A 14591-nucleotide genomic window follows, 5' to 3' on the forward strand; every position below is an offset into this window, starting at 1 on the left:
GTGCTTGCTTTCATGTCTTTTATTTATCCGTCTATGTAGTGTTGGTTGGAGTTCACTACAGACAAAATAATAACATCGTGTTTGGAGCACAAATCACCAGAAATCCTCATGATAATGAACCGTTTATGAAGACATGTACTTGACAACTGTTGTTTCATGGTGTTTCACCAGACTGGTGCCCACACAGCTTTATGAGGACAATATGGACCGAGCTACAACACGTGTTCACAAGGGAAAGATCTTGGCCTCCGTTTCATGCAATTAGATGACTATTTGAGAATTTCAGTGTTGTTGGAACCAAGTGCATTGTGTTGCGGGTCCATTACTACAGACAGCAGCAGAAATAAACCCACTACTCATTCAGCTGTTCCCCTAAGTGCTCTTTCAGTGCCCTTTTCTCCATGTTCAAGGAAGTCCTCTCTTTTGTTTGTAATTAGTGGGAACATCTGGTATGATCACACATCCACTTGAACAACACGCCACTTGATATTCACAGATGGATAAAACGTAGCAGGTAGCCTCATGGTTAAGGCATTGGGTCAGTAACTGAAAGATTGCTGGTTCGAATACCGGAGCCAACAAGGTGAAATAAATCATCTGTCACTGTGCCCTTGAGCAAGGCACTTAACCCTAATTGCTCCAGGGTGATGGTGATAATGGCCATGATTCCACTCCCTTCAGGTGTTTTAGGGGGAGTTGGAATATGCAATTATTTATGTTGATTTGTTTTTGCATTATTATATGGTTGTTCAATGAAATATGCTGGAGCTCTTGTTCTATTCAACATATTCACATTTTCTTAGTGATATTTGTAGTGTCTTACAAACCAATTGATGATCAAATTGACGTTTGACTTGCATTATCATAGACTTCAAAGGAGGTTGTTGATGCCCCCAAAAAAATATATTCAAGGAACTGAAATGATTCATCCTTTTTGGGATCTGCACAAGTTTTCCGAAATGTTTAGTGGTCCTACATAATCCCCCCTACCTGCCATCTCTCTAGGTCTGTCAAATCACTGTCTCCCTGTGGGGTCTCACCATCCCCAGTCCCAACCTTCTAGCATCTCATTGAGCCTAACGTGGACCCAGCAGTTAGCCACTGTCTGTTGTAAATGCGCACCAATACATGTAATTGCCCCAGCAGCAGATGTTTCATGTTTTTCTGTATTTTATTGCCATGCTTTATTATGCAACAGATCCCTCCCTACTCCCACCTCATCCTCCTCTTCTACTCCTTCTCCCCTCCTCATCCTCCCCTTCTCCTCATCCTCCTCTTCTACTCCTTCTCCCCTCCTCATCCTCCCCTTCTCCTCATCCTCCTCTTCTACTCATTCTCCCCTCCTCATCCTCCCCTTCTCCTCATCCTCCTCTTCTACTCATTCTCCCCTCCTCATCCTCCCCTTCTCCTCATCCTCCTCTCCTCCACCTCCCCTCATCCTCCTCTCCTCATCCTCCCCTTCTCCTCATCCTCCTCTTCTACTCCTTCTCCCCTCCTCATCCTCCCCTTCTCCTCATCCTCTTCTCCACTTCCCCTCATCCTCCTCCCCTCCTCTGCCTCCCCTCATCCTCCCCTCCTCCACCTCTCCTCATCCTCCCCGTCTCCCCTCCTCTGCCTCCCCTCAGCCCCCCTGATTCTCCCTTTCTCCTCACCCTCCCATTCTCCTCTCCACCTCCGCTCATCCTCCCCTCCTCACCCTCCCATTTTCCCCTCCTAACCCTCCCCTTCTCCCCTCCTTACCCTCCCATTTTCCCCTCCTCACCCTCCCATTTTCCCCTCCTCACCCTCCGCTTCTCCCCTCCTCTGCTTCCCCTCATCCTCCCCTCCTTCTCCCCTCTGCCTCCCCTCCTCCGCCTCCTGCCTCCCATCCCACAACGAAAACCTGTCGCAAATAATTAAATCAGCTCATTGAGGGACACCTGTGCTAGCATTAGTGCAGCGCTAGCCAAGCTTTATGCTCACAACAGTGCAATCCAAGCCAAGCCATTGTCTCTCCAATGCACCCAAGTGGTACTCCATCCAATATTTGTTAAGCTGCGTGCTTTGTCTAATGTAAAAACCCAGGCTCTATTTGTCTCCTCTGTGTTCCGGTTTATCTATTTAGTGACTGAGATGTGATATTGCCTCTGTTATTGCCGCTACAATCACACTCTAAGGCCGTGTGTCTGAAAAAGTAGATTTGGAGGACGGCTCGTTAACAAAAATGCTCTTGCTCTTTCATTCAGTCCGAGTGATGTGCTGGGCTGCTGTAGGTACAGTGGGTCCATAAGAAGACAAGTTGCTCAGGGAGGTATCACTTTCAGACCTAAATTCTGTGTGCTGCTAATACACCCACTGTAGTCTCTGACGGTCTAACCTCCCTGTACCTTCTGCATTATGAGGAGGATCTTGCTGTATGTTGCTGCATCTCTGTGGCTCAGTGATGACTAGAGCTGTGAACAATGTGTGGCAACTGTGGTCCAGCATAATAGGGGAGCAAATATGAGTCAGATGAGCCGTTGTGTAACATTATTTGTAAATGACAAATAGAGCAAGCCATGAGCCCACTAAACACACTAGACTGCATGGCACTTAGGAATACAATGAGCCCAAGGCCTTAGTGTTTGGAAACACTATGGAGAAGGACGTTATATTATGCAGACTTGGTTGATTCTACTACAAAATCTGTCTGGTTAGGTATCTGTGTGTTTTAAGGACATCGGACTGTGTATAGGGTACATGTAAGAAAAGCATCAGACTTTTTTGTTTTCTTCAAAAATCTGTATACGTACTGTATATATATATTGCTTCATATCAGTTTTACAAACACATTTACATCAAATACATCATAATAAATATAGCTTTTGGGGACAATGATTTTTTTGTTTTCTGATAATCGAGATGGATTTAGTGGTGGTGCGTCTGTTTCTATGAGGAGTACTCCTCGTACTCCTCTGCACTGCGGCGTCCGAAGTCCATCCAGCCCAGGTAGTCTCTGTCCTTTATCTTGTGGCTGGGACCCGGACCGCTGGCTCTGCTGCTCAGGGACGAGCTCCTCTGCAATGATCCTGGAACCAGGGAATTTGAGGGGTTACTTTTCTCCAGCACAATCCTTCAGCTTTTTACCAAAGAAATGGAGCTTGTGCATTGTTTGAATCCCAGATTGCCCTTTTAAATACTACATTATATTCTAATGCATATGGATATAAAATATATTTCTATGTCTGGCACAGAGACAGATGTCACATAGCATCTATACTGTAACAGGCACTGGAGTCTCCTGTTGGTATAACCTTATTCATTTGATTGTATCATTAGATGAAAGAACATAATATCATTATTCCTAGAAAGCATCCTGTCCTTATGACTGTTTGGGATCAGGGTAACACCACTCCTTTATGTTGGATCATAACATGTTTCTTAATCATTTTCTGTTCCAGGGATCAGGGAAGACCTATTGGATTAAAACAAATGGACACTTGTTAATGACTAAATCAGTGTTGGCTAGCTATCTGATGGAACCATTCAGCAACATCCGCTCAGCATCATCCCAGGGATGATTATGAATCCACTTACATAGAGGACCATGCTTAAAATACATTATGAATCCATCCGTCATTATGAATCCACTGGAGACACTGACTGTTTCATTCTTTGGCATGTACTTCTGTGTGTAAATATTCATGATTATGTGTGTAGATGTTCTGGCCCTCTTCAGAGGAGTTAAGGATATCTACAAACCGCACTAACCTACACAACGTTTGTAGAGTTCCTTTTAAAATGGCAAAATATAGCCATTTATTTGATTGTTTATAAAAGTCAAGTCCAGTTTGAGCAGGGCCAGATGACAGCAGCATGACACAGCCATGACTGGATTGTGACACCCAGAGAGATGAATGATGGCAGAGGAGAGAGAGGAAGGATGGAGGGAGGCTTTCTTTCTCTAACAATCTCATATTTCTTCATCTCTCTGTTACGTGATGAAAACCACTGGAGGGAAGGCCTCCTCTGTCTGGATAATTCCCACTATCAACTTTCTCCTCCATGGCTGTCTCTCGTACTGTGAGACTTCTCTTCCTTCTCAGAGGAAAAGTGCTTTAACTATAGAGATGGGAAAGCTATCAGAGTGGAGATGATGCCAATCCAAAACTCATACAAGGTCACTGTGCTGAGTCCCAAATGGTACCCTATTCCCTAAATAGTACACTACTTTTGATCAGAGCGCTATGTGCCCTGGTCAAAGTAGTGCACTACATAGAGAATACGGTGACTTAATACATGACTTAATATAATTGGTGACTTAGTTCATGAGTGAGGGATACTAGGATTGTGATAACATACAACCCTAGAATATGATATTTAGGAACAAACCTTTAACATTGGTCTATTTTACTTGAACAAACATTTAACAGATGCCATGGCTTACCTTTCCTGGATATCAATCTTGCCAGTAGTTCGCGCAGGCTGGTGCGGGGGTCCTCTGCCTCGTCCTCTGCCGGTTTGGAGAAGGGGATGAGCTGGCCACTGGAGGGTGCTGAGCGGGTGTGGCGTGTGTGTTGGGGAGACATAACGCTGTCGAGCTGGGGGGGCTCAGGCTTGTCCTCATCCTGCGAGTGCGACGGGCGCCCCAAACTGCTGCCAGAGAACGCAGCCAGCAGTACACATACACAGATGCCTGCATTCATTGCTGACGGAGGGGGCACAGAGAGAGGGAGGGGGCACAGAGAGAGAGAGGGAGTAGGCACAGAGAGAGGGAGGGGGCACAGAGAGAGGGAGGGGGCACAGAGAGAGAGAGGGAGTAGGCACAGAGAGAGGGAGGGGGCACAGAGAGAGAGAGGGAGGGGGCACAGAGAGAGGGAGGGGGCACGGAGAGAGAGAGATGGACAGAACATCAGAAAAGATTAGCATCAAAAGAGAACATGAATTAACATCTCTGCATAGATCTGTATTACATTTGAGTCTTTAAAAAAATACGTTTTACAAGGAATACCATGATTTTTTTTCTTGTGACACAACTGAAACCTTTTTGTTGCATTATGCAGCACAGGGGTAGAAGGCAATTAGCCAAAACAATACATTTTGTTAAAACAAAATTAAAGTGCCCTTTCCCACCCAATATGAATTGACCAGTCATATAAGTTGCAGGGAAGTAATACTGATGGATGAGTATTTCCTGTTGAAATATAATCCTGGAGGAAAGAACCAACGCAATTAGGCAGCGATCCATGTTATCGGCTTCTTCAGCTTCCAGTCAGGAGAATTTACTTTTCTACCATAAGAAAAAACAGACTCTTCTCTGTTTAAAGAGCCATTGAAAATGACTCTCCCGGGTGAAGATGTCTTCATACCACCAATGGACTAGTGAATAATTCATGTAGATTCAACAAACAAGAACTGTCTGGGTTGTATAGAATTAAAACAAATATAGAAGGACAGCATTCCAAAGGAAGGTTTATTCAGGCACAATAATACATATTATATTAAACAGGAGTCAGGACACACCATCATTTCTCAAACTAGCTACAGTGAATGAATGTCGATACATTAATTCCAGACAGATTTCATATGAAAAAAACAATTACGTCCTCACATAATTGACTGGAACCCAGTTGGATTATTGACCTGAACTTAAACCCTGTACTTCAATTGTAGAGAACCCATTGTGCAAGGAATTAGTCCCATGCTCCAAGTGTTCATTAAGTTTCTTTACTGATAACCACAGCGACCTCACAGCAGAAAAATTAGAAAAAGAAATAGCCACACAAAGTTCAATTACCTTCAGTCAGTCCACACAGGCTGGGCTCAACAGTCTGATAACAGTAGAGGAGAGGAGTGTACAGTAGAGGGAGTACAGCTGGAACAGACAGCGGGACACTTCTCCTGAAGGTGCAGGACTGACCCTTATATACCCGGAGTGGGAGGGCCGGTCCCTGGAGCGGAGCGTTTGCATCCTGTCGTGTATTTGCTCATCGCTGACGCAGTAACGGGATAGACGCACTCTCCGCCTCCTTCAGAGAGGGACAGGGCACCACCCTGGACCCACTACACTCCCCACGCTCCTCTCTCCTCTCCTCTGATGCTGACGCACTAGGGAACAAGAGGGGGAGAGGGTCAAAGATCATAACAACCACTCCCCACACCCCCCTCCCCCAAAAACAAGGTCGTATTCATTAGGACACTTTTTTTTTATATTGGGTGTGTTCAGGTATAATCACTCATAGTTTCAGTCCATTTTCTTCCGTTTGCTTCCTAATGAATATGACCCAGAAGTAAGCCCCTCTCCTAGACCCCAGTCAGCAGCCTCACCACCCCCCACCCCATCAGCCTCCGTCTCCAGACAGTGATAGGCTAATCCTTCTCCCTCATTAGAGAGACTGCTGCCTGATTAATATGGGGATGCACATCTGGTTGTGTGCCTGGGAATGAAACACAAGGCACGATCTCTTAAAGGTCTTTTAAAGTTGTCTAACTGAAGGACATGGAGATTATGTTTTTTCAGGATTACGTTCATACCACAGGAGGTTGGTAGCACCTTCATTGGGGAGGAAGTGGTAATGGTTGGAGTGGAATAAGTGGAATGTTTTCAAATACATCAGACACATGATCTCCCATGTATTTAATACCGCTCCATGTTCTGGACATTATTATGAGCCATCCTCCCCTCATCAGCCTCCTGTGATTCATACACTGTATCATTAGAGAATTAAACAGTCCTCCCCTCAGCAGCCTCCTGTGATTCATACACTGTATCGTTAGAGAATTAAACAGTTCTCCCCTCAGCAGCCTCCTGTGATTCATACACTGTATCACTAGAGAATTAAACAGTTCTCCCCTCAGCAGCCTCCTGTGATTCATACACTGTATCGTTAGAGAATTAAACAGTCTTCTCCCCTCAGCAGCCTCCTGTGATTCATACACTGTATCACTAGAGAATTAAACAGTTCTCCCCTCAGCAGCCTCCTGTGATTCATACACTGTATCGTTAGAGAATTAAACAGTCTTCTCCCCTCAGCAGCCTCCTGTGATTCATACACTGTATCGTTAGAGAATTAAACAGTCTTCTCCCCTCAGCAGCCTCCTGTGATTCATACACAGTATCATTAGAGAATTAAACAGTTCTCCCCCCAGCAGCCTCCTGTGATTCATACACTGTATCATTAGATAAATAAACAGTCCTCCCCTCAGCAGCCTCCTGTGATTCATACACTGTATCATTAGAAAATTAAACAGTTCTCCCCTCATCAGCCTCCTGTGATTCATACACTGTATCGTTAGAGAATTAAACAGTCCTCCCCTCAGCAGCCTCCTGTGATTCATACACTATATCGTTAGAGAATTAAACAGTTTTCCCCTCATCAGCCTCCTGTGATTCATACACTGTATCGTTAGATAATTAAACAGTTCTCCCCTCATCAGCCTCCTGTGACTCATACACTGTATTGTTAGAGAATTAAACAGTTCTCCCCTCAGCAGCCTCCTGTGATTCATACACTGTATCATTAGAGAATTAAACAGTTCTCCCCTCAGCAGCCTCCTGTGATTCATACACTGTATCATTAGAGAATTAAACAGTTCTCCCCTCAGCAGCCTCCTGTGATTCATACACTGTATCGTTAGAGAATTAAACAGTTTTCCCCTCAGCAGCCTCCTGTCATTCATACACTGTATCGTTAGAGAATTAAACAGTTTTCCCCTCAGCAGCCTCCTGTCATTCATACACTGTATCGTTAGAGAATTAAACAGTTCTCCCCTCAGCAGCCTCCTGTGATTCATACACTGTATCGTTAGAGAATTAAACAGTTCTCCCCTCAGCAGCCTCCTGTGATTCATACACTGTATCATTAGAGAATTAAACAGTTCTCCCCTCAGCAGCCTCCTGTGATTCATACACTGTATCGTTAGAGAATTAAACAGTCCTCCCCTCATCAGCCTCCTGTGATTCATACACTGTATCATTAGAGAATTAAACAGTCTTCTCCCCTCAGCAGCCTCCTGTGATTCATACACTGTATCATTAGAGAATTAAACAGTTCTCCCCTCAGCAGCCTCCTGTGATTCATACACTGTATCGTTAGAGAATTAAACAGTTCTCCCCTCAGCAGCCTCCTGTGATTCATACACTGTATCATTAGAGAATTAAACAGTTCTCCCCTCAGCAGCCTCCTGTGATTCATATACTGTATCATTAGAGAATTAAACAGTCTTCTCCCCTCAGCAGCCTCCTGTGATTCATACACTGTATCATTAGAGAATTAAACAGTTCTCCCCTCAGCAGCCTCCTGTGATTCATACACTGTATCATTAGAGAATTAAACAGTTCTCCCCTCAGCAGCCTCCTGTGATTCATACACTGTATCGTTAGAGAATTAAACAGTTCTCCCCTCAGCAGCCTCCTGTGATTCATACACTGTATCATTAGAGAATTAAACAGTTCTCCCCTCAGCAGCCTCCTGTGATTCATATACTGTATCATTAGAGAATTAAACAGTCTTCTCCCCTCAGCAGCCTCCTGTGATTCATACACTGTATCATTAGAGAATTAAACAGTTCTCCCCTCAGCAGCCTCCTGTGATTCATACACTGTATCATTAGAGAATTAAACAGTTCTCCCCTCAGCAGCCTCATACATCCAGATAGTGGTTTTAAATATAGGTTCCTTTAATATTTGTATAACTAACACATTACTCATTGCTGTTGTAACATTATTTAATTCATTGTTCTTAAGCCCAGTTGACTTTTCTAACGAGGGACATTAGAATTCCACTGTACACCAATTAGCTGTCCCACGGGGATGTGGGATTCAATCTCAGATAAACAGAAATAGTGGTGTATCTACACTCTCTCCTGTGTATTTTAAGCATGGTCCTCTATGTAAATGGGCTAGCATTAGCGATCCGTTGCTCTTCAGAATGTCATCGGCAGGTGGTTGTCCTCTTGGAGTGATATGGCTGTTACACGGAACAAGCTGCCACTCAGCTCTGCACGCACAGAGACCGAGAGAGAACAGACCCTTGTTGTTATAATAACAACAACATTAAGGAGAAAGACAGCATCTAGAAGAACATCAGTAACATCACCTACATAACTTAAAGAGCTGATATTGTTTGCGTCCCAAATAGCATCCTATTTCCTATATAGTGCACAAACACAGTGGTCCAGAGTTGAGTTTGAAGGCTTCGGGGAATAGAATGAGATGCACCCAGACTTTCTGATGTGAATCTTTGAAGGCAGGGGGGCCAGGTGGGCTATCACTGGCCAGCAGGGCGTCCCCATACACCCTATCAGATCAGCCTGACAGAGCTAAGCAGGTCACCATACACCCTATCAGATCAGCCTGGTAGAGCTAAGCAGGTCCCCATACACCCTATCAGATCAGCCTGACAGAGCTAAGCAGGTCCCCATAGATCCTATCAGATCAGCATGGCAGAGCTAAGCAGGTCCCCATAGATCCTATCAGATCAGCCTGACAGAGCTAAGCAGGTCCCCATACACCCTATCAGATCTGGCTGGCAGAGCTAATCAGGCCCCCATACACCCTATCAGATCAGCCTGACAGAGCTAAGCAGATCACCATACACCTATCAGATCAGGCTGGCAGAGCTAAGCAGGTCACCATACACCTATCAGATCAGCCTGGTAGAGCTAAGCAGATCCCCATAGATCCTATCAGATCAGCATGGCAGAGCTAAGCAGGTCACCATACACCCTATCAGATCAGCCTGACAGAGCTAAGCCAGGGTTGGCTTTATCTGTGCACTAACATCCAATAAAGAGAGGTGTCTCTCTCAATCCAGAGCTTCCAGCCAAACGCCTGGATGGATTAGAGTTAGAGACATCTGATTAGAGACATCTGATCTGATTCCCTTTCAGCAGTGGTGATGGAAACATAGGAGATAGGCAGAGCTCGTGTCCCAACTGACACCCCATATGGCTCTGGTCAAAAGTACTATGTAGGAAATAGGGTGCCACGTGACGCAGCCACAAAAATGTCTTGTCCGTTATGACTCCATCCTCTCCTCTCAACACAGTCCCTTCATCTCTCCATCCCCTCCTCTCAACACATTCCCTTCATCTCTCCATCCCCTCCTCTCAACACATTCCCTTCATCTCTCCATCCCCTCCTCTCAACACATTCCCTTCATCTCTCCATCCCCTCCTCTCAACACATTCCCTTCATCTCTCATCCCCTCCTCTCAACACATTCCCTTCATCTCTCCATCCCCTCCTCTCAACACATTCCCTTCATCTCTCATCCCCTCCTCTCAACACATTCCCTTCATCTCTCCATCCTCTCCTCTCAACACATTCCCTTCATCTCTCCATCCCCTCCTCTCAACACAGTCCCTTCATCTCTCCATCCCCTCCTCTCAACACATTCCCTTAATCTCTCCATCCTCTCCTCTCAACACATTCCCTTCATCTCTCCATCCCCTCCTCTCAACACATTCCCTTCATCTCTCCATCCCCTCCTCTCAACACATTCCCTTCATCTCTCCATCCTCTCCTCTCAACACATTCCCTTCATCTCTCCATCCCCTCCTCTCAACACAGTCCCTTCATCTCTCCATCCCCTCCTCTCAACACAGTCCCTTCATCTCTCCATCCCCTCCTCTCAACACATTCCCTTCATCTCTCCATCCTCTCCTCTCAACACATTCCCTTCATCTATCATCCTCTCCTCTCAACACATTCCCTTCATCTCTCCATCCCCTCCTCTCAACACATTCCCTTCATCTCTCATCCCCTCCTCTCAACACATTCCCTTCATCTCTCCATCCTCTCCTCTCAACACATTCCCTTCATCTCTCATCCCCTCCTCTCAACACAGTCCCTTCATCTCTCATCCCCTCCTCTCAACACATTCCCTTCATCTCTCATCCCCTCCTCTCAACACATTCCCTTCATCTCTCATCCCCTCCTCTCAACACATTCCCTTCATCTCTCCATCCTCTCCTCTCAACACATTCCCTTCATCTCTCCATCCCCTCCTCTCAACACATTCCCTTCATCTCTCCATCCTCTCCTCTCAACACAGTCCCTTCATCTCTCCATCCTCTCCTCTCAACACAGTCCCTTCATCTCTCCATCCTCTCCTCTCAACACATTCCCTTCATCTCTCCATCCTCTCCTCTCAACACATTCCCTTCATCTCTCCATCCCCTCCTCTCAACACATTCCCTTCATCTCTCAACACATTCCCTTCATCTCTCATCCCCTCCTCTCAACACATTCCCTTCATCTCTCCATCCTCTCCTCTCAACACATTCCCTTCATCTCTCATCCCCTCCTCTCAACACATTCCCTTCATCTCTCCATCCTCTCCTCTCAACACATTCCCTTCATCTCTCCATCCCCTCCTCTCAACACATTCCCTTCATCTCTCCATCCGCTCCTCTCAACACATTCCCTTCATCTCTCATCCCCTCCTCTCAACACATTCCCTTCATCTCTCCATCCCCTCCTCTCAACACAGTCCCTTCATCTCTCATCCCCTCCTCTCAACACATTCCTTCATCTCTCCATCCTCTCCTCTCAACACATTCCCTTCATCTCTCCATCCCCTCCTCTCAACACATTCCCTTCATCTCTCAACACATTCCCTTCATCTCTCATCCCCTCCTCTCAACACATTCCTTTCATCTCTCATCCCCTCCTCTCAACACATTCCCTTCATCTCTCCATCCTCTCCTTTCAACACATTCCCTTCATCTCTCCATCCCCTCCTCTCAACACAGTCCCTTCATCTCTCCATCCTCTCCTCTCAACACATTCCCTTCATCTCTCCATCCCCTCCTCTCAACACATTCCCTTCATCTCTCCATCCCCTCCTCTCAACACATTCCCTTCATCTCTCCATCCCCTCCTCTCAACACAGTCCCTTCATCTCTCCATCCTCTCCTCTCAACACAGTCCCTTCATCTCTCCATCCTCTCCTCTCAACACATTCCCTTCATCTCCCATCCCCTCCTCTCAACACATTCCCTTCATCTCTCCATCCCCTCCTCTCAACACATTCCCTTCATCTCCCATCCCCTCCTCTCAACACATTCCCTTCATCTCTCCATCCCCTCCTCTCAACACATTCCCTTCATCTCTCCATCCCCTCCTCTCAACACAGTCCCTTCATCTCTCATCCCCTCCTCTCAACACATTCCCTTCATCTCTCCATCCCCTCCTCTCAACACATTCCCTTCATCTCTCATCCCCTCCTCTCAACACAGTCCCTTCATCTCTCATCCCCTCCTCTCAACACATTCCCTTCATCTCTCATCCCCTCCTCTCAACACATTCCCTTCATCTCTCCATCCCCTCCTCTCAACACAGTCCCTTCATCTCTCCATCCCCTCCTCTCAACACAGTCCCTTCATCTCTCCATCCCCTCCTCTCAACACATTCCCTTCATCTCTCCATCCTCTCCTCTCAACACATTCCCTTCATCTATCATCCTCTCCTCTCAACACATTCCCTTCATCTCTCATCCTCTCCTCTCAACACATTCCCTTCATCTCTCCATCCTCTCCTCTCAACACATTCCCTTCATCTCCCATCCCCTCCTCTCAACACATTCCCTTCATCTCTCCATCCCCTCCTCTCAACACATTCCCTTCATCTCTCATCCCCTCCTCTCAACACATTCCCTTCATCTCTCCATCCTCTCCTCTCAACACATTCCCTTCATCTCTCATCCCCTCCTCTCAACACAGTCCCTTCATCTCTCATCCCCTCCTCTCAACACATTCCCTTCATCTCTCATCCCCTCCTCTCAACACATTCCCTTCATCTCTCATCCCCTCCTCTCAACACATTCCCTTCATCTCTCCATCCTCTCCTCTCAACACATTCCCTTCATCTCTCCATCCCCTCCTCTCAACACATTCCCTTCATCTCTCCATCCTCTCCTCTCAACACAGTCCCTTCATCTCTCCATCCTCTCCTCTCAACACAGTCCCTTCATCTCTCCATCCTCTCCTCTCAACACATTCCCTTCATCTCTCCATCCTCTCCTCTCAACACATTCCCTTCATCTCTCCATCCCCTCCTCTCAACACATTCCCTTCATCTCTCAACACATTCCCTTCATCTCTCATCCCCTCCTCTCAACACATTCCCTTCATCTCTCCATCCTCTCCTCTCAACACATTCCCTTCATCTCTCATCCCCTCCTCTCAACACATTCCCTTCATCTCTCCATCCTCTCCTCTCAACACATTCCCTTCATCTCTCCATCCCCTCCTCTCAACACATTCCCTTCATCTCTCCATCCCCTCCTCTCAACACATTCCCTTCATCTCTCATCCCCTCCTCTCAACACATTCCCTTCATCTCTCCATCCCCTCCTCTCAACACAGTCCCTTCATCTCTCATCCCCTCCTCTCAACACATTCCTTCATCTCTCCATCCTCTCCTCTCAACACATTCCCTTCATCTCTCCATCCCCTCCTCTCAACACATTCCCTTCATCTCTCAACACATTCCCTTCATCTCTCATCCCCTCCTCTCAACACATTCCCTTCATCTCTCATCCCCTCCTCTCAACACATTCCCTTCATCTCTCCATCCTCTCCTTTCAACACATTCCCTTCATCTCTCCATCCCCTCCTCTCAACACAGTCCCTTCATCTCTCCATCCTCTCCTCTCAACACATTCCCTTCATCTCTCCATCCCCTCCTCTCAACACATTCCCTTCATCTCTCCATCCCCTCCTCTCAACACATTCCCTTCATCTCTCCATCCCCTCCTCTCAACACAGTCCCTTCATCTCTCCATCCTCTCCTCTCAACACAGTCCCTTCATCTCTCCATCCTCTCCTCTCAACACATTCCCTTCATCTCCCATCCCCTCCTCTCAACACATTCCCTTCATCTCTCCATCCCCTCCTCTCAACACATTCCCTTAATCTCCCATCCCCTCCTCTCAACACATTCCCTTCATCTCTCCATCCCCTCCTCTCAACACATTCCCTTCATCTCTCCATCCCCTCCTCTCAACACAGTCCCTTCATCTCTCATCCCCTCCTCTCAACACATTCCCTTCATCTCTCCATCCCCTCCTCTCAACACATTCCCTTCATCTCTCATCCCCTCCTCTCAACACAGTCCCTTCATCTCTCATCCCCTCCTCTCAACACATTCCCTTCATCTCTCATCCCCTCCTCTCAACACATTCCCTTCATCTCTCCATCCTCTCCTCTCAACACATTCCCTTCATCTCTCCATCCCCTCCTCTCAACACATTCCCTTCATCTCTCCATCCTCTCCTCTCAACACAGTCCCTTCATCTCTCCATCCTCTCCTCTCAACACAGTCCCTTCATCTCTCCATCCTCTCCTCTCAACACATTCCCTTCATCTCTCCATCCTCTCCTCTCAACACATTCCCTTCATCTCTCCATCCCCTCCTCTCAACACAGTCCCTTCATCTCTCATCCCCTCCTCTCAACACATTCCATTCATCTCTCCATCCCCTCCTCTCAACACAGTCCCTTCATCTCTCATCCCCTCCTCTCAACACATTCCCTTCATCTCTCCATCCCCTCCTCTCAACACAGTCCCTTCATCTCTCCATCCTCTCCTCTCAACACATTCCCTTCATCTCTCATCCCCTCCTCTCAA

General features: G+C 46.6%; 1 protein-coding gene across 1 annotated transcript; it reads right to left on the reverse strand.

The window, feature by feature from the left end:
- Positions 1 to 2749: 2749 nt before the first annotated feature.
- Positions 2750 to 5840, reverse strand: ccka (cholecystokinin a). The gene is given in 3 exon segments (NM_001124345.1): positions 2750 to 3047; positions 4406 to 4666; positions 5756 to 5840. Coding segments are annotated over 2 exon segments (399 nt in total). The 5' UTR covers positions 4665 to 4666; positions 5756 to 5840; the 3' UTR covers positions 2750 to 2907.
- Between the last annotated feature and the right edge of the window lie 8751 nt (positions 5841 to 14591).

This window comes from Oncorhynchus mykiss, chromosome 3 (genome assembly GCF_057628025.1).
Source record: "Oncorhynchus mykiss isolate SJ-2025 chromosome 3, ASM5762802v1, whole genome shotgun sequence".
NCBI classification, from domain to species: Eukaryota; Metazoa; Chordata; class Actinopteri; order Salmoniformes; family Salmonidae; genus Oncorhynchus; species Oncorhynchus mykiss.